This window comes from Teleopsis dalmanni, chromosome 1 (genome assembly GCF_002237135.1).
Source record: "Teleopsis dalmanni isolate 2A chromosome 1, ASM223713v2, whole genome shotgun sequence".
NCBI lineage: Eukaryota > Metazoa > Arthropoda > Insecta > Diptera > Diopsidae > Teleopsis > Teleopsis dalmanni.
In genome coordinates, this window is record NC_051846.1 from 12,208,928 (window position 1) to 12,235,366 (window position 26,439).

Here is a 26,439-nt window from a genome sequence, read left to right on the forward strand (position 1 = left end):
TCAGATAGTATCAATTTTTTATTGTCATTGGGAATATATGAACGGTTGCTTTTGTAGTTGTAATGTTGTAATGCAGTTGTAATATAATACATGCACATCTCCAAAAGTTTTAATGCAATTATACAAAAGCAGAAGAACAATTTATTTTTGCCCAAAGGAATATTGTAATTTATTTGAGTATAAATACAAGAGTATTATCGTAAATAATAAGTTTTTACAAATCAGCTATAATTAAGCATATTTTGAAAGTATCATTCCGTACAGATTCATTCCAAATAATTAGTTGGAAATAAACTTGAATGTTGTTCAAATAGCTTGCAGATCCATAAAATTGCCAATAAATTGTAAGATTATAGGCAACTGAATTTAAACTATCTTTCAGTAAGAAATAAGCTTATTTGTTTCAAAAAAATTTGACACGTTGTGATATAAAATATATATAGTTTTTTTAAATAATTGATTCTTCAACAGGAAGTGTATTCGGTACATCTTTTAGTTGTTATTAATATGAAAACGGTAGCATTTTTCATAAAAATGAAGTAGCAATCTTTTTTTAGATGGCTGTTTAGTTCAAGTAGTGAATCGGTAAGTGGGTCCACTTTCACATTATTTTGATACCACATATTAAATCGATTATTTGTGTAGGCAACTCGGTAAAATTTAATCTATTCAATTTATGAATCTCTGGGGTCATTGAGAATAGCTTTTGCTAGCTCTTTGATATTATTAAAGAATGCTTTTTCTAGGACTCTTCACAATTACATATAATATCACTAACTGATTATTGAATTCAAATAAAACAAATATGGGAACTTCAATTTGACAAGTAAAAATTTTATTCTTTAATTTCTGAATTTTGTATTTGGCAACACTGAGTTAATAATTTTAAGGTAAATAGATCGTAATATTTAAAAGTAAATAAAAGAATAAATAAATTATATGTTTATTATTTGTTATATATTTAATTTTTCAACATAATGTACTCAACATTATAAGTTTCACTAGAATAAATATGTTTATATTATATTACATAATTAATTTATTATTAAATTTATTTTTAACGTCCGCTTTGAAGAAACTAAATTCTTAATATAGACTATTATTTTCAATAGAGAGGTATTTCGTATTAAATTAATTATTAATAAATTATAATTAGTTTTTCAAAATAATTTACTCAATGTAATAGATTTCACTAGGAAAAATTCTTAATAAATTAAAACTTTTTTAAACAATACAAAATTAACAATTCTAAAATTAACTGAACTACTGGTTAGTGTAAGTATAAATATAAAATCTTAAGTAAAAATACTTTTGTCTAATGAAATCAGATTCGACAAAATCTATAAAATTTCGAAACTTATTATGTCAGCCAGATCAGCCTTTGCTCACGTGATATGCGCATAAGTAGCCTTCCCATCTGAACTTTATGTGTCCACAAATTAATTTTAAACATTCCATATAAAATTATTTAATAAATGTATATAATATATGTGCATATGTTAACAAATACGAGATAATAAATATAACAAGTTCTGGATTCTGAAAACCAGTATAATAAAATCATCTTTAGATGTTCAAAAAAAATGAGCCTAACGAAAGTGATTATTCTTGTTACGTTTAAAATTTAATTTTCATGAATATTTATAAAAATAAAAATATTAAATATGAACATATTTAATTTTTATATAGCTTTATTGACGTCATCAAATTAGTAGAAATATGACTTTCTTCTCTGTGCATAAAAATTCATATTTTATGTTCTAATAAAAGAATTCGTTAGAATTATAAAATAATTTCTTTTATATCTTTATTAAAGTTTGTTAGAAAGAATGAATTCATTTACGTAAATAAAATCAATTAACATAAAAAATGAAATTTTAAATATTAATATGCCAAAAAATTTATGTGAACTTTATAATCCATTTATAATTTTAGACATGATTGCCGCAATCGTCTTAGACTGCCATGATACAATTAATCTCCGATTGGCGTTACAACTACTTCTCTTGTCGGTCTGCAGCTCAAATAGGTACCTCGGGCAATGAGTATCTCGAAAAACAGTGACATTTCAGGCAACTGTAAAGCAAATGAATTTGACACAGCAGGTAAGTTACTTTCCGATATACACTTCTCTGATACAAGTATTACCTCTTGAAGCGTCCTAATTGATAAAGAAGCATAAATAGATAGCATTGAAGAGAATAGCCTGCTGTTGCGAAAGATTATTATTAAAACAATCTTATATTTCTGCACCTGCTCCAAATTGGACATAATTCGTATCATCCAGGTCTTATATATTGCTGTTGACAGATCATTGCTTATCAAGAAGAAAAGCAATTACATTTGGTCTACCTTCGTTATCAATTCCTTAAACTACAAATTCTTGATGACTTATAACTAGATAATACTCCCCACATTTTACGTTAATCGTATTTTAAATTTAATATTTTTTAGAAAGGTTTCGAAAGGTTTTAATTAATTAAATTTTGACTGACCATACAGCTGTTTCGAGTATTGTCAAATACCCATCACTAATTATTCTACCACTGGCTTATGATTTCGTTCTAATATAAGACAGCACGTTAATTTTTTAATTAACTTTCACAGTAAATTAACAGAAAACTTCAAGTTCGAACATATAAGTGATATATGGCTTTGGGTCAGTTGGCTAATGAACACTGACTCCGAGCCTCAAAATTGGCTGGGTACGAGTTTAACCTTTGGGTCTTGCAGTATGAAAAAGTTATTTACGAATAATTAAACATAAAAAATAGGTATTTGTAAATTCGGGTAGTTCACTATTTTTCGAAACCCATCTATTAAACACAATAGGTTCTGTTAAGTAAGAACAGTCACTACCGTCATATTGAGAATCTGAAGACGGAATACTCTTTTATTGCATTAGTAATGTTAAAAATAATTAGATCAAATTATCTTATGAAATATAAAATACTTAGATTTCATTTTAGAAACGGTGCATGCTTGCACATGCCGACAGTTAGATGCTTTATATCTAGACTGTTTTCAGAAAATCTTTTTCCAACAGAACTTTCTTAGTATTTCCAAGGTCAAGTTCTTTCCGTTTCTACCTTACATCCGCCTTCCAGCATTACTTTGCATTAAACCGTCTTCCAAGATATTAAGCTTCATATTCATATGAAATATTTGTGCTTCTGATATGTTGTGGCGTATGGACCAATGAGAAATCACTGCCTTCCAGCATTACTTTGCATTAACCCTGTTCTAAGATAATAAGCTTCATATTCGTATGACAGATTTGAGGTACCAATAGGTTGTGGCGTATGAACCAATATTTTTTAATAAAAGTGAATATTAACTGACTTAGTGTTGTTTCGTTTAATCCACTACTTTTCTGCTCACTACATTTTTGAATTGTATTTACAACATCGATGAAATATGTGTTTTTTGCTATGCATTGACATTTCAAAATGATCCCCGGGAATATGTATCTAGACGTATGTATCAAATTACTGACAATGCGTTATCTGGGTTACTGATATCATATAAGAAACTTGATGATCATGTTTTAATTCATTATCTAAAACAAGAATTGAAAATAAAATAATTGTTTCTAAATGATTTTATTTAAATTTACAATTATTTCTATAGGTCTACTTTCAAAGTTCAAGGATGAATTCACATTACTAATAATCTACTTCTTCCGTTTCTTGACGCTTTAAATTCAAAATACTTAAGGCAACAGTTTTTTGTCAGGTGTAGCGAAGCGCATAGACCAGTATTAATATTTTGATATTATTCTTTTATTAATTTACTATTTAATTGTTTACCTTCTATTACACAATATGTACCTTATCAATATCTTTAATTAATTTCTAATGCATATTTCAAAGTATTCAAGTACATTTGAAAGATCAATCATAAATCTCAGGGCCATTGCAAAATGCGCTTTTCATGCGCATTTCAGTGAAATGCTCCAAAATATCTTTAAGGTTGATTTATTTGTTTTCAAATTGTAATCGAGTAAGTTTAATTTAATCAATTAAATATTTGCTTTAACAATAAAGGACAGAATGTGTAACAAGCACTCAACATTTTTTTTGAAATTTGTCAAATGCTTTCAAACATTTCTGTTCACCTCACAAGATACAGAGAAGCAGTGCAAATTGTCTTGCAATTCAAAATGTCAATGTTCACTTTTAAAAGTGTAAAGTGTAAAGTTGCCCGAACTCGCGAAATCTCGAATGCTCGAACACTTGAAAGATAAATTTGCAATAATGAAAAGACCAGTGTACCTACGGCTCTAATTATTTCTTTTGTGTTCGTCTTTTTTCGTCTTTTTTTCCAAATTTCATTTGAATTGCTGGAGACTTCGGATTTCAGTAGAAGAAGTGGGTCGGTGTTTATGTTCGATTTATTGTATTTGCTAATTTTGGGTTTGGTCTCAACTATTCATCGCTCAATCACTTATCAAGTGCAAACTAAGCCAGCACCGTACATACTCGTACGTCGATTTGCATGTATCTGAACGAGTGTCTTGAAAGCCCAATAACGAAAGATTGTTTGAAATTTGTGCAATTTTGCTTGTTGCCACAAATTTAATTACAAGTTTTTAGCTTGGAGTTAAATATTTCAAATCTGATGAGCAGCACAAAACAAGAATATGCAAAAGTGAAGAGGCTTAAAGAATTGCTGTTGCAACGTAGTCGTTAAATAAGAAGACAAAAATGTATCTGCAGCTTCAGCCGCTAGCCGTCAGCTACAGTGCCTTCAAGAGTATCCATGGATACATCATTTTTTTTTTTTTTTGTTGAGTTTTTCGGCAAAGAAGATGTAAAATATAACTTTAAACAAGTTTAAGTTTACGCATTTCAACGTTCCTTTGGATTTATGTTTTGGTGTCGTTGGTGTCGTTGTTGTCGGTTTTGTCGGTTTTGTCTTTCATGATTATTACAAATATAATTATTGGTGTATTGTTGTTGTTGTTGTACTGCAAAGATATTGTGTTGGCATCCATTGCGCTGAGTACGAGCAGTACTTTAGGTTGGTACTCTTGTTACTCGTGGTATTTGTTGTATCTGTAGTATGCGCTATGCGCTATTCGCTATTCGCTATGCTGTCGACTGACTATAAAATGCCAGTAATGAGTGGCTGTAGTACGCATTAATTGTTCAGTACTTCATCGATTAACAACAATCGCACTTGGACTTATAGCACTTGCTACCAATAAAAACTTCAAAAATAACAAAACAAAATATCTACAAAAATGAAATTCGTTATTGTTTTTGCTGCTTTGTTCGCTATCGCTCTTGCTGCCCCAGCACAACAAGAAGCGCAAGTATTACGTTACGATTCGGATGTACAGCCTGAGGGATATAAGTTCATGTGAGTTATTTTTTCTTTCACTGTGAATTTAATTGTTAATCTTTTTGGCTACTTTTGCGAATATATGCGAAAGTAGGTCAGGAGACAAGGTCGTTTGAGGCAATTACTGAAAATTAATAAAATTATATATTTTTTTTAATTTAAGTGTCGAGACCAGTGATGGTAAAACCCATCAAGAAGAGGGACAACTCAAGGACGCTGGCACCGATCACGAAGCCATTGTAGTACGTGGCTCCTACTCATATGTTGGTGATGATGGTGTTACCTACACAGTGACCTATCTTGCCGATGAGAATGGTTTCCAGCCTGAGGGAGCACATTTGCCACATGCTTAGAGTGTGTATTGTGAAATATCCTCGAAAGAAAAAAAACGGACAAGGATGTTCCTTTCATAATACTCAATACGTTGTGTTAACTAGGTTTAAGCAAGTTTTTTAAAAACGAATAAAAAATATTATAAGTAAAAGTTAAATTTTTAAATTATTACTTTGAATTTGATATCGGTTGAAAGGCATACCAATCATTATGGGAATCATTATAGCAACAAACGAAATAAACGTCTTCACGGTGTTTTAATTGCGGTTACTCAGAATAGAGTTATTCAGCAAAAATTAAAAAATAAAATATAAACAATTTAATAAATATTGAGTTGAATTTCAAAAAAATTGATTTAATTGATGAAACTAAATATTAATTACAAATATTACACATTTGATTAAAATTTAATTCATCAGTAAATTACAAATATGACTGATATTGATTCAATTTCTCAACGAGTGGCAATTAACAGATTTAATTATTTTCATATGTTTGTTATAAGTTATAGTAAAAATATTAATTCTTAAAGGATTTTTTTTTTTAAATCCGGAGAATGTATCCATAGTAAAGTTTATTATGCATTTCTGCAAGGTGTTTCAATTCAGTACAGATTTAAAAAGTATTTTTGCCTAGTATCATTAAAAACTGATTGACTTATGTGTGAGTTGAAAAATATTTATACTTAGTATATTTTTAAAGACATTGAAAATCAATATATAATATATACTATATAATTTTTAATAATAATTTTTTTTTCAACAGCCAATAGTTAAATATATACTTCATAAAAAGAAATAAACAATTTTTACTTGTTTCTTCTTTCAATTAAAAAAATTTTTTTTATTTTTAACCTATATTTCGACTATATTCCCTAGTCATCTTCAGGATACTATATAAGAATTACATATATTGAGAAATTATGTAATAATATAATAAAATAATAATACGATACTTTGAGAATAAAAATAAAATACATATATAGAGGAATGATATATTTACCCTCTTCTGGATTTGTTGAAGGTGTTTTTATACTCCTGACCACAGTGTTGTATATCAGTTTTATAATTCATCCTGGTGTCATTAGTAGTTTCTAGAATATGGAGCATATCCAAGAAAATTCTTTTTTGTTGGATTATTTTTTTGTTGTAAAACCTCTATATTATCTAAGTCTGGCTTGTTTTTTGATGTAAAGCACTGTGAAGCCATTTATATATTATAGTTCATCTGAATTCTTTTTATTCTTTATAATTTTAGATAAAATCACTAAAAGTAATTTATAATTTTACCGGTTGCAATACGGTAATTTGAAACAAAAGGGAGAGAGATAGTATACTTTCAACGTAGTAAGAGAAATGTAACATAAGGCATGTAGACTTTAATACATGGTATCTGCCAGAAAGGTTCTCTCTGGTATCGACCATTTTATTATATACACGAACATAAATAGTTTTAGGTTTTACATACAAAAAGATAAATATGCAAATTGGCTAAAACAAAACTTTTTAAATTTAAAACATGCAATAATGAACGCCGCTTTATTTATAATTCTCATTAACTTTTTATATGATATAGTTGTAAGTTACAAACAAACTTCTACATTTAAGATGAGAATAATTTTAATATCTTGTTGTAAAAGCTATGTAAAGTTATTGCAAAAAAGTGTTAATCTTGAATGAAATTTATGATTGGGAAATGTAAGAGTTAATTTAACAATGCACACTTCAGTGCGAGTCTGACGCTAAAATAGCAGTTATTTGAATAATAAATTACACTTTACGTCGAAAACCGAATACTTAAGGGATAATAAACTTAAGTGTATGTTGTAAAACTGGCTCTAAAGCTTATAGTATCGAACAGAGTATGCCGATACTTGCAATGTGGGAAATCGAATTTTTTGTAATATTGTTTATAGCTGGCAAGTACATATATCTACAAATAATTTTATAGTCCATTGCATAAAAAAAAAATTGGAAAGATTTTATATGTTACATAGCTAAGCTGTGAGATTTGTTTTCTTTAAGTTTTAAAAGTTTGTTCCTCATAATTATTATTTTTCATATAATTTCTGTTCCTATTTAATAGTTATTTTGACATTTAAGACTCTTTCGAGGTTTGGAGACTTATGGTGCTTTGCGCCTAGCCGCCCGACATTTGTCATCATTTGAATTTCGTTTTGTACTGTTATTCCAAAATTTATGTTTTCTATTTTATAAAGAGGTTTTTCGAACAGTAGTGAACTACAACAACAAAAATTTTTTTTTTTTTATATTATTTTAATTAATTGAATTTTTGGCTGACCATACAGCTGTTTCGAATATTGCCAAATACCCATCATCGGTGGTCTTCGAAATAATTCTTGTATTTAATTATTCGTAAATAATTATTTTTTTTAGACTGCAAGTACCAGGAATCGAACTTGGGTCCTACCAAACTTGAAGCTCAGAGTCAGTGCTCCTTACCTAACTGACTCAAAGCCGTACTTGACTTTTATGTTCGCACATTTTTTGGAGTTTTGTTACTTTGCTGTGAAAATTATTATTAATAAATTCACTTACTGTGTTTATATTAGAACGAAATCATAAACCAGCTGGGAAATAATTGAATTAATTAATTAATATATTTTTATTTTTAATTGTTAAATTTCAATATGTTACTATTCTGTTCGTAGAGGCAATATTTATTACATGATTTGTTCTTTCTTAGGTATAGAACCTAATCTAGGAACGTAATGCTGACAAAGTCATGCTAATGTTACTCCACTAGTTGCACGGGCGAGACCAATTTTATTGTGTTTTCTATTTTTAAAATTAAATAAAATTAAAATGTACACATATGATCTATTGTTGCCTGTTTGTAAAAATGCGTATTAATATATATAAGTATCTATTAAAGTAGGCCACCTAAGCCTACTCAATCAATCGAATAGACAATCATATAAACACAAACCTTCAAATATTCCGATTCTTTCTGCTAAAACTGATATGCATTTGAAAGTAATTATTATTTGTTTAATCTAAAAGAATCTATTTGTTTTGTAGTATTATTTTATACATCAGTTCAAATCAAAGACTTAGGTTTTTGTAATTTACCTTAATTTTTACAGATCAATTTAATGAAATCAGTAAAGAAGCTCACTTTAATGCACATAATGCATTTAACAAAATTCTTATAAATTTTTTGAGGACAATATGCTAGATCAGTATCCACTTTTTCAACACTTCTAACTCTCATCAGTTTATACTAACATACCACAAATACACATAAATTAAAAAAAAAATTTTCTTATAAATTTTACTATATTTATTTAATACTCAACAGTCATAGCAGGGAAAACAATATTAACTATTTAAGCTTGTGGCAAATGAGCACCTTGTGGTTGGAAACCATTTTCGTCAGCAATGTAGTTTACGGTGTAGGTTTGGCCGTCATCAGCAACGAAGCTGTATGAACCGCGTACTTGGATGGCTTCGTTTTCGGAGCCAACATTGTTTAGGTGACCTTCAGCGTTGGCTGATACACCGTCGCTGGTTTCATAGCTGTAATCAAAAATAAGCGACATTAATTGATATCGAAATTTGATCACCGATTAAATCAGCAAAAATCGAAATTATTCCACTTTGCTGCTTGTCTTCTTATACAATATCTACTTACGCATAGCTGAAGGATTCAGGTCCTACGATGGATTCTGAGCGCAAGACTTGAGCATCCTCTGGACGAGGAGCAGCCAAGGCGACAGCGAAAAGAGCAGCGAAAACAATAACGAATTTCATTTTTATTGTATTAATTTTTGATTAAAAACTTATTTGTTTGGCGTACAGCAAAACCGTAAGACGAATGATACTGACTTGTAGAAACACTCCGGCTTTTATATCTACAAAGTTTATCCAAAAAGATGCAAACTATCAAAAATGATGGATTTACCAAAAAAAAGTGCGTACATCAATATATCTTTTAAATAAATATATATATTTAAGTTAATAACTTTTGTCTTGCCTTTGTTGGATATAACAGACATAATCATTGATGAAGTTGTAGAAGAAGAAGTAACAATTAGTTAATTCAACCGGTAATTTTTTAAAGATTGAGGCAAAACTGTAGCCATGTTTCTGTATAAAAAAATAAATTTATAAAATTTAAATAAAACATACAAAAACTAATAACAAATTATTATATAAGCAATTAATAAAGATAGAGTTTACAAAAACAACACATCATTAATCTATTCTACCGTGTGGTGCCGCATGCAAATTCGCAGAAATCTTCCATACAAAATACAAACTAAATAAATATTATAATGCTCTTGAGCCTATAGTTAATCTTTTTGTTCTAACCAATATTTGGTGTTGGTTTCTGTTTCAATCTACCAACTCGAATTTGTATATACAACAAAAAAGATGCACACTTCAAGCGTTCTATTGACCTAACTTTGAGACCGCAAAGCAACACGAATTATTGAAAGTGAAACTGATTTTTGGCAAAAATCATTTAATGATTAATGATATTTTCTTCAAAATGAAACCAATGAAACCTCAATGAAGTTATAAACATTCGTATGTTCATGAAAAACCAACATTGAAAACTTATACCGCCAGATACTTTTGCCAGATACTTTTTGTTTTATTGTTAATTACTAGGTGTTCAGTGTTTATGTTATGCTTTATGTTATGTGTATATCAAGTACTGATAGATATATTCATATCATATGTACAATACATATATGGTAACAAGCAGAAGTACATATTTATAAATTTCATCATATATTGAACATTTCTCGTCTGGCTTTTGGATTCTTTAATTAAAATAAAAGTTGCTCTGCAAGCCGGCAAATGCTCTGTTCTGTTATTATGAATATATTATAAATAAATTAGAAATTATATTTAGATAAAAGTCTAACATATACGCACATTTTTAAATTTTTTTATCACAAAAATAGTTATTTAATATGCGCATTTTAATATTATATATGTAGAGTTATAATCTAAAGAACTATAATTACTTTTTGATTAATATAATTAAAATAATTAATTAAAATAAATAGAAATACGACAAAACATTTATTACATATATATGTATATATATGTGATATATATACATACATACCCGTTGTGACCAGATAACGGGTATGGGTCTAAGGATTACGTTTAATCAAAGTTTTCACTAAATGGAGCGATGGTTGCCATTGTGTACGATGATTGTGGTACTACCATATTGAAACCAAATGGAAATTTACACAATTTTGAAAGCAAGAAAGCGTTTAATATGGTTCGATATGCGGTGTTATTAACGATGACACTTGTATTTTTTGTAATTTTTAAAAAAATACCGGTCCGTAAACAATACCGAATAGTGAAATTTTTAGAGTGCATCTCCTTTGGTTCTTTGGCTACTCCAAATGTGATCATTTCTTAATTGAAGTGATCAGTGGACTTATATTGTAGCACTCTGTAAGCTATATTTGCAGAATATTTATATTACATTCACATCTAAATAATTAAAGATTAATTATCAACTGCGTTAGTATTAAAAGAACACATTATATAGCAACTGTTCTATTCTATTGTTATGAAAATGTTAGAAAAAAGTTTGATAAATATTAAAAATTATATTTGGATTAAAAGTATAACAAATGCACACCTTTGTTCATCTTGTTTTTAGAAAAATAATTGTTTGATTTGATTTAATATTATACGCACAAAGTTATTTGAAAAACTTAGATCTCTAAGAGATAAATATGACATATATTTATCTGGGTTTACTAATATATATCGTTCATCATTAAGTTTAGATAAATGTAGATAAGTTTATATCATTTGTAATCTCTTCTTTTCTGTATTATAATTTATGTAGGATTATTATAATTATCCCATCTTATTCATTAGATTATATTCGATTTATATCGAGTTCAGTGTATCCTTCTCTAAAATCTATATTCTTCTTTCTTTAATTCACAATACTATACTGTAGAAAATTTTTGTTTCAATTTTGTCAATAAAACATTTATAATTTATTTATATTTAATTAAAACTAATTAACAAAAACTTTCAGTCATGTTACTTAATTAAGCAACTGGAATATGTGCTCCTTGTGGTTGGAAACCATTTTCGTCAGCAACATAGTTGACTTGGTAAGTAACACCATCGTCACCGACGTATGAGTAAGATCCATGTACAGAAATGGCTTCATCATCAGTACCGATATTTTTCAATTGTCCTTCTTCTTGGAAAGATTTGCCATCGCTAGTTTGAACTCTGTAATATTTATAAGAAGAGAAATGTCTTTTAGTTATTTACTTTCTTCAGAGACTGACTACGTCTGAACTTACGCGAAATTGTAGTTGTGTGGTTCGACGTTTGAGTCATAACGCAAAGTTTCGGCATCGCGATTTGGTGCAGCCAAAGCGAAGGCGAAGAGAGCAACGAATACGATAATGAACTTCATGTTGAATTTAAATGTTTTTTATGTTTTTGGTATTGTCAGTGTCGAATGTGCTTAAAGGTCGAGTGCTGTAAACCCAATGAATGACAACTCAGCGAGTGCGCGCCTATTTATAATAGACAAAATTAAAGTCGATTTGCATTGGCATTATTTGTCTTAATAGCAGATTTTTCGGTGCAATGTTGTAATCCAACATTTAGCAGAGTTTCTTGTTTTTATTTTAGGTTTCTTTATTGTGGGAACTTGTTTAACAAACGCTAGACGCTAGACACTAAACACTAAACGCTGTACGCTAATTTTCATATGAAATTGCACAATCGAACTATTTTTCGGGGTTAAAGACAAAATTAAAAATTGCAAATTTTATGTTTTATTTTTGATTGGCTTTATTCACTGCTCCGGCGTGAAGTTTATTGATCTCGTTGGCATAAATTGAATATTTCAAACTAATGTGCATTAATTATGCAGCTAATCAGATATCATTATCTTTATGCTTTTTACTTTATATTTACAATCGGCTTACTTCTGTATATAATGAAGGTGGAAGCGAGAAATTACAAACATAAACTCAACGTCTATCAACATAGCAACATTTATTCGCTCCACTTTACGTTTTTAATAAATTATAAAAAATGAAATTCGTCATTGTCCTTGCTGCTCTCTTCGCCTGCGCTTTGGCTGCACCAAATCGCGATGCTGAGACTTTACGTTATGACTCCAATGTCGAACCACACAACTACAATTTCGCGTAAGTTCAGACGCAGTCAGTCTCTGTACCCAGTAAACAACTAACAAATATTTCTATTCTTAAATATTACAGAGTTCAAACTAGCGATGGCAAATCTTTCCAAGAAGAAGGACAATTGAAAAATATCGGTACTGATGATGAAGCCATTTCTGTACATGGATCTTACTCATACGTCGGTGACGATGGTGTTACTTACCAAGTCAACTATGTTGCTGACGAAAATGGTTTCCAACCACAAGGAGCACATATTCCAGTTGCTTAAATTAAGCAAAGTCATTCATCTTTAGCTTTAGTGTTGATAGTTATAGTTTAAAAAAATTAATAAATTAAAAATTAAGTACAAAAAAGAAATGAAGTCTTTTTTTATTTCTCAACAAATTAATATATACTATATTTTATGGTTTTATGGTCAGCTTATAAACTAAATAATTAATAGGGAGTAAAAAGATTTTAAATTTTAATTAATTAATTAATAACATATATTAAATGAGCACTTGAGGGATTTCTTCAGACAGCGTTTAAATGAAAACAGCAGAGAAACAAATGTCCTTACTTGGTAAGTTAAAAATGAATAGCGAAATAAAAAAAACAAAAATTGATTTTTAAAAGTAATATGCCTAATATTGTGAGCGATGCTTTTTTTATTCGATTGGGCGAGTTAAGTGTTCCTTTTTATGTGGTCCTTAATATTTGATATATGGACAACATTCATCCATAGGCTCACAACAAACCATTGACGACCGTCACTCTAACCTAACTGACGACTAATCTTAAAACTTTTCCGATCACTGAGATAAGCTGAGATAAGTTATATTGACTATACTGAGTGTCACTGTCAAGCATAAAATGTGCGACAGAGAAGGATTGGGAAAGTATAATGAGAGCTATGTAAATGATAATACTTGATAGCCTACAAGAAAAATAGAAAAAAGTGGTGATTTTGACTAATGGAAAACATATAATGCAATAACTGAAGTGGTAACAAGAAAAAAGCAAAAGATATGTCTTCTGAAAGAAAATCTGAATACTACGCGTTGAGTTTTGCGAAAGATTAATTGCGGCTCAATATGACAAAATATCTAAATATTGGTGCAAACAGGGAAAAATGGTTGTTGAATGAAACTTTTAGTAATTTTGTAGACCAGGACTCCCTTATCAAATCCGTTAATGTTAATCAGGAAAATAATAATAAAAAAAGGTTTAGCGCAAATATTTTTTTTTTTTTTTTTTTTTTTTTTATTATAAATTGTTTTATTATTATATATGATTTTAAAGAACAATAAATAAAACAAAACAAGACATAAAGCAACTAGTTATTAGATAACTAACAAGCAATTTAAATTTAAATAAATTAGGCGATTCCACGCAATAATAAATTAATTGTACTATATTTCAATGATTTAAGCCCAAAGATCGCACGGCTTTCGGCGCTTTAGACGGCGTATTGGCTCAGTTGTCGCTAGTAAATGCGCCTCAGCATTTATGTGACAACTAAGTCTATCTTGGTGTGATTTGGCTTTGGTATGAATTTCTTCCTGTACTGTTGTCACTCCAAGGTCACGATGTAAATCAGAATTTCTCACGTACCATGGCGCGTTTGTTACACTCCGTAGCATGAAATTTTGGAATCTTTGGATGATGGAAATTTGTGTTCTGCTTGCGCAACCCCATAGCTGTATTCCATATGTCCAGATTGGCTGGAGCATTTGTTTGTATAATACAAGTTTATTGAAAAGCGATAGTTTTGATTTTTTGCCGATTAACCATTTCAACGATTTGAATTTAAGATCTAATTCACTTCTTTTCTTTTTTATGTGCTCGCTCCATCTTAGTTTAGCGTCCAAAGTCATACCCAAGTATTTCGCAGTATTCGCGTGAGGCAGTATTAGCGTATAACTGATGTTTCGATTTGTGAAATTTACATGCACTGATTTTTCTTTATTCAGATTAATTTTCCATTTTTTTGTCCAAGCAATTATACTGTCCAAACTATTTTGCAAATTATTAGCTGCTATTACTGCGCTTTCTCCAACTGCAAGGACTGCAGTATCATCAGCAAAAGTTGCTGTGAACGTTGTTGCACTCGTTGGCAAGTCGTGTGTATAAATCAGATATAAGAGGACCCAAGACACTACCTTGCGGAACTCCAGCGTTAATTTTATGCAGTTTACTATAGGTATCACCGTGCTTTACTCGAAAGTAACGATCAGATAAGTAAGAGGAGATTATGTCATAATACTCCATTTCCAGAGAGAATAGTTGGTAGCACGATCATTACTTAAGTTAGATAGGTAGTAGTTGAATTGATTATTTTTAAATTGCTTGATTTTTAGGCTGAGTTCTTTTGCAAGTCTGTTAAGAATGGCTTTGTCTGCTGGAAATCTGGATTGCTGCCACTTTTTCCGCATCTTTCTTTTTTCCCGCATAAGATCCACAATGACTTTTGGGTATTTATGAGGATAGGTTGCATTCCTTAATGTGGGCGTGCTGCACCATGCCGCATGTTGTAGTAAATTTGTAAGGTTCAAAATTTCGCTTTCAAGATCATTTTCTTCACAAATTTCTTTTGAAGTAATGGTGTTTTCATTAAGGATTCTTCTGAAGTAACTCCAATCTGTATATTTATTTTCAAGTTTTAGACATTTTTTATTTATTAAGGCAGATTCGAAGAGGGTTATGTAGAGAGGGGAATGGTCGGAGCTTAGTTCTACTCCATCTGTTATTTTTAAATTGTAGGACGAAATTTGCTTGGTTATAAAGAAATCGAGTAGATCAGGCACCTTTGTTGGGTCAGTTGGCCAATAGGTTGGGTTCCCGGATGACAAGCATTCGCAGCCAGTTTGCTGTATAGCTTTGAGGAGTTCTCTACCTTTCGTTGTAATTAAGCGAGAGCCCCAATGCGTATGTTTAGCGTTGAAATCGCCACCCATAATGAAGCGATGCTTATGAGTTTCTATAAGATCTTTGTATTGTTCGGATTTAATTGAATGTCTTGGAGGACTGTATACCGATGTTAGTAGTAATTTGCTTTGTAAGTCAAGGACAACAGTTATTGCCTGGAATTCCTCTTTGGATATTTTTGTAGACTCGTAATGTTTTAATGATTTTTTAATTAAAATAGCACTTCCTCCGCGAGCGCAATTACTAGGATGGACTGCGCTATATACTTCGTAATTCTTTAGTTTAACATATGTTTGGTTAGTAAAATGAGTTTCGCTAATTAAGCAAACATCAACATCTTTGACTGATAGGACTGTTTCAAGCTCTCTAAGGTGTTGAAGAAGACCGTTCGAGTTCCATAGCATTATTTTTATATAACTAAGCATTATTTGTTTTGTTGAGTTTTTGCTCTAGCCTAGTCAAGCGTTTGTCCAATGCTTTATAAAAGTTTTCTTGAGTAGTGATTTTTTCCAGTATTTGTGTTAGTATTTTGTAATTACCATCGTCCTCAGTGTTGGATTGAACTACATCCGAATATGTTTTTTTATTATTCAGCGATTTTGGGTTTATATTTAGAACATCAGTTTGATTATTTTCAGGTTGGTTTTCAGCCGATATATGATTACGCTGTTTACCTTTGTTTTGTTCACCAATTTTTTTGTTTCTCAATTTTTGAAGTTCTTTGGCTACTGAACACATGTTACAATATTTTCAATAGTAATATTTCCTACATTGCAAAAGACATGTGCAAGCAATATTGTCAATGCACTCTAATAATAACTTTGACGTTTGACCTAAATGAGCAAACGGTGTAGTCGCTATGCAATGCATTCTGCAAGGTCAGCAATCATTTTGATTGGCTGCGGTTATACTTTTCCAGGTTTTGTCTTGAATAAAGAGGCGGAGTCATGAGATCGCTATAATCTAGAAAAATGTATAAATACCCAAACTATTGTTCAATAAAATCAAGAATATACTTATGACTGCAGAAATATATGCGTTGTTGAATTTATTCTCACTCCTTCTGGCCAAGTAACACTGGCCTAGGTACCAGCAGTAATAATCCGCTTGATAACTTGTTCTTGATTGCATCAGTAGGTTTAGGATGCATGCTCGTATCAGGCAGGGATAATTACACGCACTCACAAGACAAGTATTACGTCTCATTTATCTCACGATCCTGTCTACATCTGAACGGGTAAACACATTACATGGTGATCCAGCCAGTACATTGATTGAATATTGCCCATACATCCATTCATTCATTACATGGCGATCCTGCCATTCATTACACTAGTTCCATTACAAGGAAGTTACATTACAAATAACAATAATTTAAATAAAAAAATACTGTGAACAATTTATTCCAAGAAAAAAATATAAAAACTAGAATAAATAAAAACCAGAAGCAGTATTGGTAGCGGTGCAAGAAGCAGTATTGGTAGCGGTGCAAGAAGCAGTATTGGTAGCTGTGCAAGAAGCAGTATTAGTAGCGGTGCAAGAAGCAGTATTAGTAGCGGTGCAAGTAGCGGTGTTACAAGGTACTCTGTTTTAATACTCTATACGGCTATGGATATATACAGTGAATACAGTTAATAATTTATAATTGTTATTTAATAATTTATAATTTTTAATAATTTAAATAATTTATAATTTTAATAATTTATAATATTAATAATTTTTAATAATTTATAATTTCAATAGTTTAATAACTTACAATTTTAATAATTTTTTCAAAAATTTTTGGCGCGCAAGGTGATCACTCCGCAACTTCTTTTAATTGTTTTGTTTTTTAATCGGAAAAAAGCTAATTTTAAATTTCAATGTATGAACAATCGAGCTATGATTATAAATAAAACAAAATTATTAAAAACGGTGCCCGATATTAAACGCTAAATTTCAGTTTTTTGTAATTTAATAATTTCTTTCTAACAAAATTAATTTTTTACTTTTGCAAAATAAACAAAAACAAAAATTGAGTTTGCTCATAACAGCTGATAGAGAAAGCATATGAAAGTTAACGAAAGTTTAAAATTGTAAATGTGGTGTTGCCACAGTATAAGTTTTAAGTGTTTTTAAAAAAATAAATTTTATTAATTATATATATTAAATTTTTTAAATAATTAAATGAACAAACTGCTAATATATTGAAAACTATTATATGAGCGAAAAAGTTATACGACGGCATTCTCAAATTAGTGAAAATGGTCTAAATGGGTATATAATGCTAAGTACAGAGGACGTTAAAATAAATGAACAATCCACAACCAAACCTTTACATAAAGAAATTACTGAAGGAAATATATCAAAAATAGCTAGTGAAATTGCCATAGCTAATAAAATAAAATTAATTAGTAATCCAATGAGCTTCTCATCAAAAAACGCAAACAACACCAATTCTAGCCAAAAAAAAATGTGGAAATACACTGGTGACGAAGAAAGCGACACTCAATCGGTAAGTAGCGTCAAAAGCACGCCAATAAACACTTCCATTTATACAAAAAGATTTGGTGAAACAACGCAACCAGTATGGCAACGGGTAAACTCGTCAAAAAGAAGTCGTTCAAGTCCCCAAGGAGCTCGACAAAGTTCAAATTTCAAACAAAAGAAGCTGGATACCTATTGGTTGTCAACTGAACTCAAAAAAAACTCTAACCGATATTCCGTGCTAGATGAAGACTCTCATTCATCAGAAAAGTCCATTGAGCAAAATGAAAAAATTACAATCTCGAAGCCTCCCCCAATATTTGTTGCAGGAGTCGGTAATATACAACCATTAAGGCAGCTTCTGAACGAAATAGCCCCTAATGAATATAACTTTAAAATACTTGCCAACAATGAGGTTAAAATACAGCCTAGTAGCCCAGAAAAATACTCTGCAATCACTAAGGCTCTTGAAGCCAAAAAAACTGAGTTCCATACCTATAAACTCAAACAAGACAGAAGTTTTAACGTTGTATTGAGAGGCATGCATCCTTCTATGCCAGTCGGTGAAATCGAAGAGGCGATAAATAGCTTAGGCTTTAAGGTGGCCAATATAAGTAATATACGTCAACGAACAACCAAAAATCCACTTCCGTTATTTTTTATTGGTTTGAAACCATCAGATACAAACAAGAATATTTTCAATTGTAACAGCCTAATGCATACAAAAATCACTTTTGAAGCTCCAAGAAAAAAACGCGAAATTCCCCAATGCTCTCGTTGTCAGCGTTATGGTCATACAAAGCATTACTGTAAACGAACGCCCCGTTGTGTAAAATGCCCTGGTAATCACTTGACATCAGAGTGTACTCGTAATGTAGTCGACAATGAAGTAAAATGTGTATTATACAACGGAAATCACTCCGCTAATTACAAGGGCTGTGAAGTATACAGGCAGCTTCAACAAAAAGCGTTTCCACCGCTCCGAAGAAAAGAAACCACTAGTCCACCAACGCGCAGAGTTCGTTCAAGCTGGTCGAACATACTCTAATGTCGTAAGCAACGGCCAAACCATCACTAGTGAACCACAAACAAGATCAGAAAACAACGATATGTCAGAGCTGAAAGTAATGCTTAAAACACTAATGCAACAAATGAGTACTATGCTAAATATTTTAACAGCGTTCGTCGCTAATACATCAAAATAATGAGTGCGTTTAAAATTGCTTTCTGGAATGCTAATGGGCTAGCTCAACATAGCAGTGAACTACAGACTTTCCTCACTGACAAAAATATTGATATTATGTTAATATCAGAAACCCACTTCAACCAAAGAAGCCATCTCAGAATTCCGAAGTATTCTATATACGATGCCAACCACCCATCTGGAAATGCTCGCGGAGGAGCTCGATAATCGTGAAAAGCGATATTGATCACTCTGTGCACAACAAATACGAAAAACCATTTCTTCAGTCAATATCATTAACAGTTAAAAACAATAAAGGTCCAATATGTATAGCCTCTATCTATTGCCCACCAAACCAAAAAATTAAAAGTCATCAGTTTGAGGAATTTTTCCACACGCTTGGTCAAACATTTATAGCTGCTGGGGACTTCAGTGCAAAGCATACTCACTGGGGCTCCAGACTAATCACACCTAGAGGACGCGAATTGTTTAAGACTATGCAGGCCAACGATTTGCTTCACGCATCAACTGGTGAACCAACTTACTGGCCAACAGACCACAATAAAGTTCCAGACGTGATCGATTTTTGCATATTTAAAGGCATTTCAAGCTCACTATTATCGATTCTTTCCAGTTTAGATCTTTCCTCAGACCACTCTCCCCTTATTATGGAGTTGAACTCTAAAATTTTTGTAAAGAACAAAGAGCCTCGATTATACAACAAAAGAACAGACTGGAGTATTTTCAGAAGCATCATAAATGAAAATTTAACAACCAACATCCCACTCAAAACCGGTACCGATATCGAATCTGCGGTCGAGCAATTTAATACAACCGTACAGAATGCCGCGTGGAACTCAACCATGCATTTTAATGAATACAAAGAAGAACACATAGACAGAGGCATAAAGGAACAGCTACTTCAGAAACGTAAATTGCGACGAATTTGGCAAATAACAAAAAATCGTGAAGACAAAAGACGTTTGAATGAAGCGATAAAAAAACTTAAAGAAACCCTAGGGGAGAACAAAAACAAAAACATTGAAACATACCTATCTGCATTGTCTCCCAGTGAAGCAACCGACTATTCATTATGGCGGGCCACTCGTAAGCTGAATGGATCAACGCCACACATTCCACCACTCAAAATGTATAATGGACAGTGGGCTAGATCCAGAATCGACAAGGCTCAAATTTTCGCAGAGCATCTTCAAGGTGTATTTCAACCGTACCCGTGCATAAGTTATGAAGACGACACTGAAATTGAGTCTTTCCTGCAAACACCACATCAAATGGACTTCCCGGTTCCTAAAACCACAATACAAGAAATTAAATGGACAATTAAGACTAAAATTAAAACCAAAAAGGCTCCTGGGTACGATTTGATTACTGGCAAAGTGTTGAAAGAGCTTCCAAACATTGGTCTTGTTTTCATCAACCAACTTTTTAATGCTATTATATGTCAAGAATACTATCCAAGTCAATGCAAAGTAGCCCAAATTATCCTGATACCAAAACCAGGTAAACCTTTAGAGTTAGTTACATCTTATCGACCTATAAGCTTACTTCCGGTGCTCTCCAAAGTCTTCGAAAAAATACTCTTAAAGCGTCTTAACCAGATCACCCAAAGTCGCTTACTAATTCCTGCTCACCAATTCGGCTTTCGAAACCGCCACTCAACCATTGAACAGGTAAATCGTGTTTATCAATATGCAAGAAATGGACTGGAAAGAAAAGAATACTGCACTGCAGCATTTATCGATATAACGCAAGCATTTGACAAGGTATGGCACACCGGACTGCTCTACAAATTGAAATTACATCTACCACACAGCTTCTATTTGTTACTTAAGTCTTATATCAATAACCGATATTTCATGGTTAAAATAGAAGACTATAATACGAAAATCTTCCCGATAAAAGCTGGAGTTCCACAAGGGAGTGTACTAGGTCCAACCCTCTACACACTGTTCACAGCTGACTTACCACTTAACCCATCAACATATACCGCAACTTTTGCCGATGACACAGTGATCATGGCTAAAAGCAAAAACCCAACAGTCGCTTCTAGTCAGTTGCAAACAAACCTAGATAGCATCCAAGTGTGGCTAAACAAATGGCGCATTAAAGCTAATGAATCCAAATCTGCACAAATCACATTCACTCTTCGCAATGGTTACTGTCCACCAGTCACACTAAATAATAACGTACTACCACAATCCGATCACGTGAAGTATCTAGGTGTTCATCTTGATCGGCGTCTCACCTGGAAACATCATATATTTACGAAACGCAAGCAACTGGGTTTAAAAATGCGCTCCATGCACTGGCTTCTTTGCCAAAATTCAAAACTATCACTGAACAATAAAGTACTTTTATATAAAGTTATTTTAAAACCAATATGGACCTACGGTGTCTCGATCTGGGGAACAGCTGCAAAATCTAATATAGCGATATTGCAAAGATTTGAATCAAAAATACTTCGTTTATGTGCGGCTGCTCCATGGTATATTCCAAATAGCACTTTACAGCGCGATCTCCACGTCCCATCAGTGTTTGAAACAATACAAACAGTCAGCAAAAACTATCGTATAAGACTATCAAATCACCCGAACCCACTGGCACACGAGCTACTATCAGATATCAATCATCCACGTCGACTAAGAAGATTTTCTACGTCGGACTTGCCAAGTAGAACCCTAAACACGTGAATCGTAATTGTAAACTCACTGAAATTTAATATTTATATAGCCAACTATTTACTCACTATTATTAGTCATCATTATTATTAGTTGTAATTTAATCTTTAGCGGTGTTTACTACTGAGTGTCCCGCACATGTCTACAAATCACTTTTTCTATTTTTATGTTCATAAATAATACTGAATGTTCTTTTACAGATTGTATTTATATAATAATAATAATAAAAAAAAAAAAAAAAAAAAAAAAAAAAAAAAAAGAATTAATTGAACCACAAACCTGTTGTCTAAATCAATAGCAGTGAGTGAGTTCACGGATAGGTCTGAAAATTTTGTAAGTTTTTGGAAATTGCAGTCGTTCTTTTATTTTCTCAAACCTTTATTGTAATTACCAGTGCTACTCCTTAACTACTATATGTACTCTGGACAAATCTGCTGGATATCCTCAAATGTTTTGGAAAAGATTTCAACTGAGATTCTTCACCCCATTTGCTGTTTATTTTTTAACTCCACTTGAGTAATCTCAAGATCTGTATTTTTAGCCAATACAATAACAGCATAGGTTAAAATTGATCGAAAGCTCTTTACTTAAATCCACTATATAATGTTAGGTTTATATTAATTCTATTTTTATTCTCATATATTAATAGCTTCAATTTTTTTTTAAAAATTCGTTTTGGACAGTTAAGATTTACTAAAAACAGTGAAAGGCTATGCTTTTTGATAAAAAAATTTAATTCATGGCTGCTGCAATCTTCCGCTTAAATTGGAACGAAGGAACAAAGTGATTTATGGTTTATAGATTATGACGTAAACGATATAATCGGAGCTATAAAAGTTACCACACTATAGGGGGCATTCTGATTTTTGAATAAAAATAATATAACGCACTATATATGTTTCCTATTTATAAAGTTACTTTTTTAAGAATTAACAATTAACAAATTACTGGTTTATAAAAAATAAACAAACTTTTTTTATCCAAAAAGTGGAAAACATCAAAATCCAATGTTCGGGACTTCAAGCCCTTAATAGCGACCTCTTAGGAATGAATTACGTTTATGAATGAAGAATGAATAGTTTATAGATGATTTTTATAAATGACCGATAGAGAAGATTCCATTCAAATATTCAAGTGCAGATAGACACAATATTTAGTAAGCAAAGTTTGAAGAAGAGATAGAAGGAAAGGAATAAAATGAACTTTATAAATGACTGATAGAAAAGATTCCATTCAAATATTCAGGGACAAATATTTAGTAGTGCCTCCTTGTCTGAAGCAAGGAGATAAGATGTTAATCTGTAGGATATCCAGAAAGTCATAATAATATGATATGAAATTAGAGCCATAATGATATGAAATGAAGAAAATAACAGCAATTATTTGTCTTTTGGAAAAGATTTCAATGTTCAAATTTTAATTAGAATTAAGCCTTTGTGTGTTGATGAAAAAGTAATAATAATGTTTCCAGCCTTGTCACTGGAAACATTGAGTAAGTAATCATAAATGAGAGTTACAATATCTTCCCACTGCCTTCATTAAAGCATTTTATTTATTTAACTCGCAAATGTAATTCAATTAACCATACAAAAAACTTTCGTGCTTTTTAACTTAATCAAGAATAAATCGAGGAAAATTATATCAAAAATAACGAATGCTATATTGCGGAATATATTTTTCAAAAGGGCAATGATCGAAGTTGGGCATATTTCACACATTAAGTAATATGTAAATAAACAAAAATGTAGCAATTTAAGCAAACAAGAAGCAAGAATTTTTTTGATGTTTATTTTTTATAAATAAAATTAATAATTTATTTATAAAATATATAAATGAGTTTATATATCAAGTATACATTTGATATCATCATAAAATATTGAATATTATTTACCAATAATTATTCATTTCAGTTCGATATAAATCAAATAGCAGTAAAAAAAAGCTATCCTAAAAGTTTTTTACAGATAAAAGTATTTTCATATGCATAAAACAGTTTATGCCAATGGAAACGACCACAAAAGAATTTGATTAACGTACGTTACTTAAGCTACAGTGGAAACATGATATTAAGTTTAAAAGAATTGAAGGAATTCCAAATATTATAATGATGTTAAAAAGCTAAATCAATATTGCTATCACTCCATTTAATAGCTAGAGTTAACTTTAGAACACATAATTAAAAAATCTTCTGGAAAGTTTATGTTTTCTACTGATTTTTGTTCATAATTAATACTAAAAGAATTTTTCTATCAGTAGTACTGAATAATTCTATTTGATAGATCTTAATTTCTGAGAGAATGAGAGAAAAAGCATTAAACATTTACTATCAGTTTATTAATCATTTTCTATATATCAGATATAATTACTCGCGGCAACCTAAAAGTATGCAACAAATATTGCAAACTGCATTGTAGCACCATCTAGTATTTAATAGCAAACAAATTAAAATTACTTATCCACATGCGCTAGATACGTCAGTTGGAAAATGAAAATGCCAACACAGTTGTTTTTGTAATCGTGAGAAAGTATCTGACATTTCTTCACATAAACAAAAACATTTTGTTTACCTTTGAAGATACGTTTTGCACGCATTTGTTTGTGTACATAGAATAGAGTGAATGGAGTAGAAGAAGAAAAAAAATGAATTTTGTATTTTTGCATTTCGTTCCACTCTGTAGGGTGGCTAGGCATTCCGATGCATCTTGTAGTTGCGAATACATGTGGCACTAGCAGTTGTGGCACCACTTGCCACTTACCCTACGGAAAATTTTCTGTATGTATGAATGAAGTGGAAAACGAAGGGATGATTTCTGTTTTCAGTTTTTAAATGAAAATTTATTGTGTGTTAGGCATTTGCGCCATTTAGAAGGTTTCTCTGAAAGGTGTCCGAGTCCAGTTGCTAGTGAGTGGAAAAGTGGAATAAAGAAAAATTGTGCATTTATAAATTAAAATTTAAGTCTGTGAAAATAATAAATTCTAACTTAAACTCAGCGAATAACAATCTAACGAATAATTAAAAAAAAAATACTATCAAATGTATTGAAAAAAAAAAGATAGATTAATAGCGAATTTTTACAACGAATTTAAAAAAATCTCGATACTGCCACAAACCTTCATTCAGGTAATTTGGATTTTCACAAATTCTTTATAAAAATTTATCAATGTTTTTTGGATTACAAGTATCTGATAAGTGAACATATGGGTATTATTTTATTATATATGTATTTTAACAGCAAAATTATCAGCATATAGTATATTTCCTTTGTATTATATCAAAATTAATTAAAAACTGTTTATGCTATTTACATATTCCCTGCTTATAGTCTCAGTTTTGTGGTCTAAAACTAGACTTGGAGATGATATGATCCAATTATTGAGAAATTATTTAATGGGAATACATAGATAATGTATGAAACTTGAGTAACTATTAAAATTTCAATACACATTTTATTTTTATATACATATTAGCACGTAATTGCTGTGGTAACAAAAGTAAATACATATGAAAGAAGAAGAAGTTTAGAAAATGTGTAAAGATATATATTTGGTTTCTTATGTGATTACTATATATTGTGAAAATTGAAAACAATTGAAAAAAATTGAAAATATACTATAATTATCACTTATACTGAAGATACAAAAGTCAAAAAGGAATAATTTTTGAATCCTTTATCATCCAATGTCAAAAATGTAAAGTACGTAGTGCAATTAATCAAACTAAGGTACAAATCATTCCAAAGATTACAATGACGTTTAAAACACCAGGTCATTATTGCTATCAGTCCATTTAAAAATAGCTAAAAAAACATAATTCAAAAATGTTCAGGTTAGTTTTCTACCTGTATAGTCGCCACACATTTATAATTATTGTTAATATGAGAGTCACTAACAGAAACAGTGTTAAGCCTGGGCTTCAATGTGGATATTTGTTGAGTGTTTACCTGACCTTCTTAACCACTTCTGACTATACTTATAATTTACCGAAACAATCTTTAGTATAATCTATCTTGTACATAAATTATAACATATTACAACAATATACTAGAAACTCCTCTACCTGGATAATATAATATTCAATTATATTATATTATAATTATATAATATTATTGCTATAAAATTAGAATATCTTTTCTTAATAAGATTATAGAGTTATTATTAACATATATAGCAATGTTTTATATGTATGCAACATAATTAAAATAAATTATTATTATAGTTATTAAGAATATAACAGTATTATAATAAAATAATCTAATCCTATTATTGTTAATTTTTTCTTGCCAAGAGCGACACCACTTTATGATGAGAAGAATCTATTTAAAAGT

The 26,439-nt window shown here is 30.8% G+C and overlaps 4 protein-coding genes across 4 annotated transcripts; 2 read left to right on the forward strand and 2 right to left on the reverse strand.

Annotated features, from left to right (window-relative positions):
• The first annotated feature begins 5,233 nt into the window (after positions 1-5,233).
• On the forward strand, positions 5,234-5,778 carry LOC119672316 (larval cuticle protein 65Ag1). The gene is made up of 2 exons (XM_038083338.1): positions 5,234-5,364; positions 5,510-5,778. The coding sequence occupies exons 1-2, from the start codon at positions 5,246-5,248 to the stop codon at positions 5,697-5,699; spliced, it is 309 nt and encodes a 102-aa protein (XP_037939266.1). The 5' UTR covers positions 5,234-5,245; the 3' UTR covers positions 5,700-5,778.
• A 3,250-nt stretch (positions 5,779-9,028) lies between these two features.
• On the reverse strand, positions 9,029-9,455 carry LOC119672318 (larval cuticle protein 65Ag1-like). The gene is made up of 2 exons (XM_038083339.1): positions 9,334-9,455; positions 9,029-9,218 (listed from the first exon to the last, which is right to left on the reverse strand). Exons 1-2 carry the CDS (start codon positions 9,450-9,452, stop codon positions 9,029-9,031), a joined length of 309 nt encoding a protein of 102 aa, XP_037939267.1. The 5' UTR covers positions 9,453-9,455.
• A 2,285-nt stretch (positions 9,456-11,740) lies between these two features.
• On the reverse strand, positions 11,741-12,120 carry LOC119672315 (larval cuticle protein 65Ag1-like). The gene is made up of 2 exons (XM_038083337.1): positions 12,005-12,120; positions 11,741-11,930 (listed from the first exon to the last, which is right to left on the reverse strand). The coding sequence occupies exons 1-2, from the start codon at positions 12,118-12,120 to the stop codon at positions 11,741-11,743; spliced, it is 306 nt and encodes a 101-aa protein (XP_037939265.1).
• Positions 12,121-12,749: 629 nt separating this feature from the next.
• On the forward strand, positions 12,750-13,127 carry LOC119672474 (larval cuticle protein 65Ag1-like). Its single transcript, XM_038083534.1, has 2 exons — positions 12,750-12,865; positions 12,938-13,127. Exons 1-2 carry the CDS (start codon positions 12,750-12,752, stop codon positions 13,125-13,127), a joined length of 306 nt encoding a protein of 101 aa, XP_037939462.1.
• The last annotated feature ends 13,312 nt before the right edge of the window (positions 13,128-26,439 follow it).

Coding starts and splice junctions, on each gene's coding strand:
- LOC119672316 (XM_038083338.1), top strand. CDS start 5,246: ATGAAATTCGTTATTGTTTTTGCTGCTTTGTTCGCTATCGCTCTTGCT. Junction 5,365..5,509: donor CCTGAGGGATATAAGTTCAT/GTGAGTTATTTT, acceptor TTTTAATTTAAG/TGTCGAGACCAGTGATGGTA.
- LOC119672318 (XM_038083339.1), bottom strand. CDS start 9,452: ATGAAATTCGTTATTGTTTTCGCTGCTCTTTTCGCTGTCGCCTTGGCT. Junction 9,219..9,333: donor CCTGAATCCTTCAGCTATGC/GTAAGTAGATAT, acceptor TTTTGATTACAG/CTATGAAACCAGCGACGGTG.
- LOC119672315 (XM_038083337.1), bottom strand. CDS start 12,120: ATGAAGTTCATTATCGTATTCGTTGCTCTCTTCGCCTTCGCTTTGGCT. Junction 11,931..12,004: donor CCACACAACTACAATTTCGC/GTAAGTTCAGAC, acceptor TAAATATTACAG/AGTTCAAACTAGCGATGGCA.
- LOC119672474 (XM_038083534.1), top strand. CDS start 12,750: ATGAAATTCGTCATTGTCCTTGCTGCTCTCTTCGCCTGCGCTTTGGCT. Junction 12,866..12,937: donor CCACACAACTACAATTTCGC/GTAAGTTCAGAC, acceptor TAAATATTACAG/AGTTCAAACTAGCGATGGCA.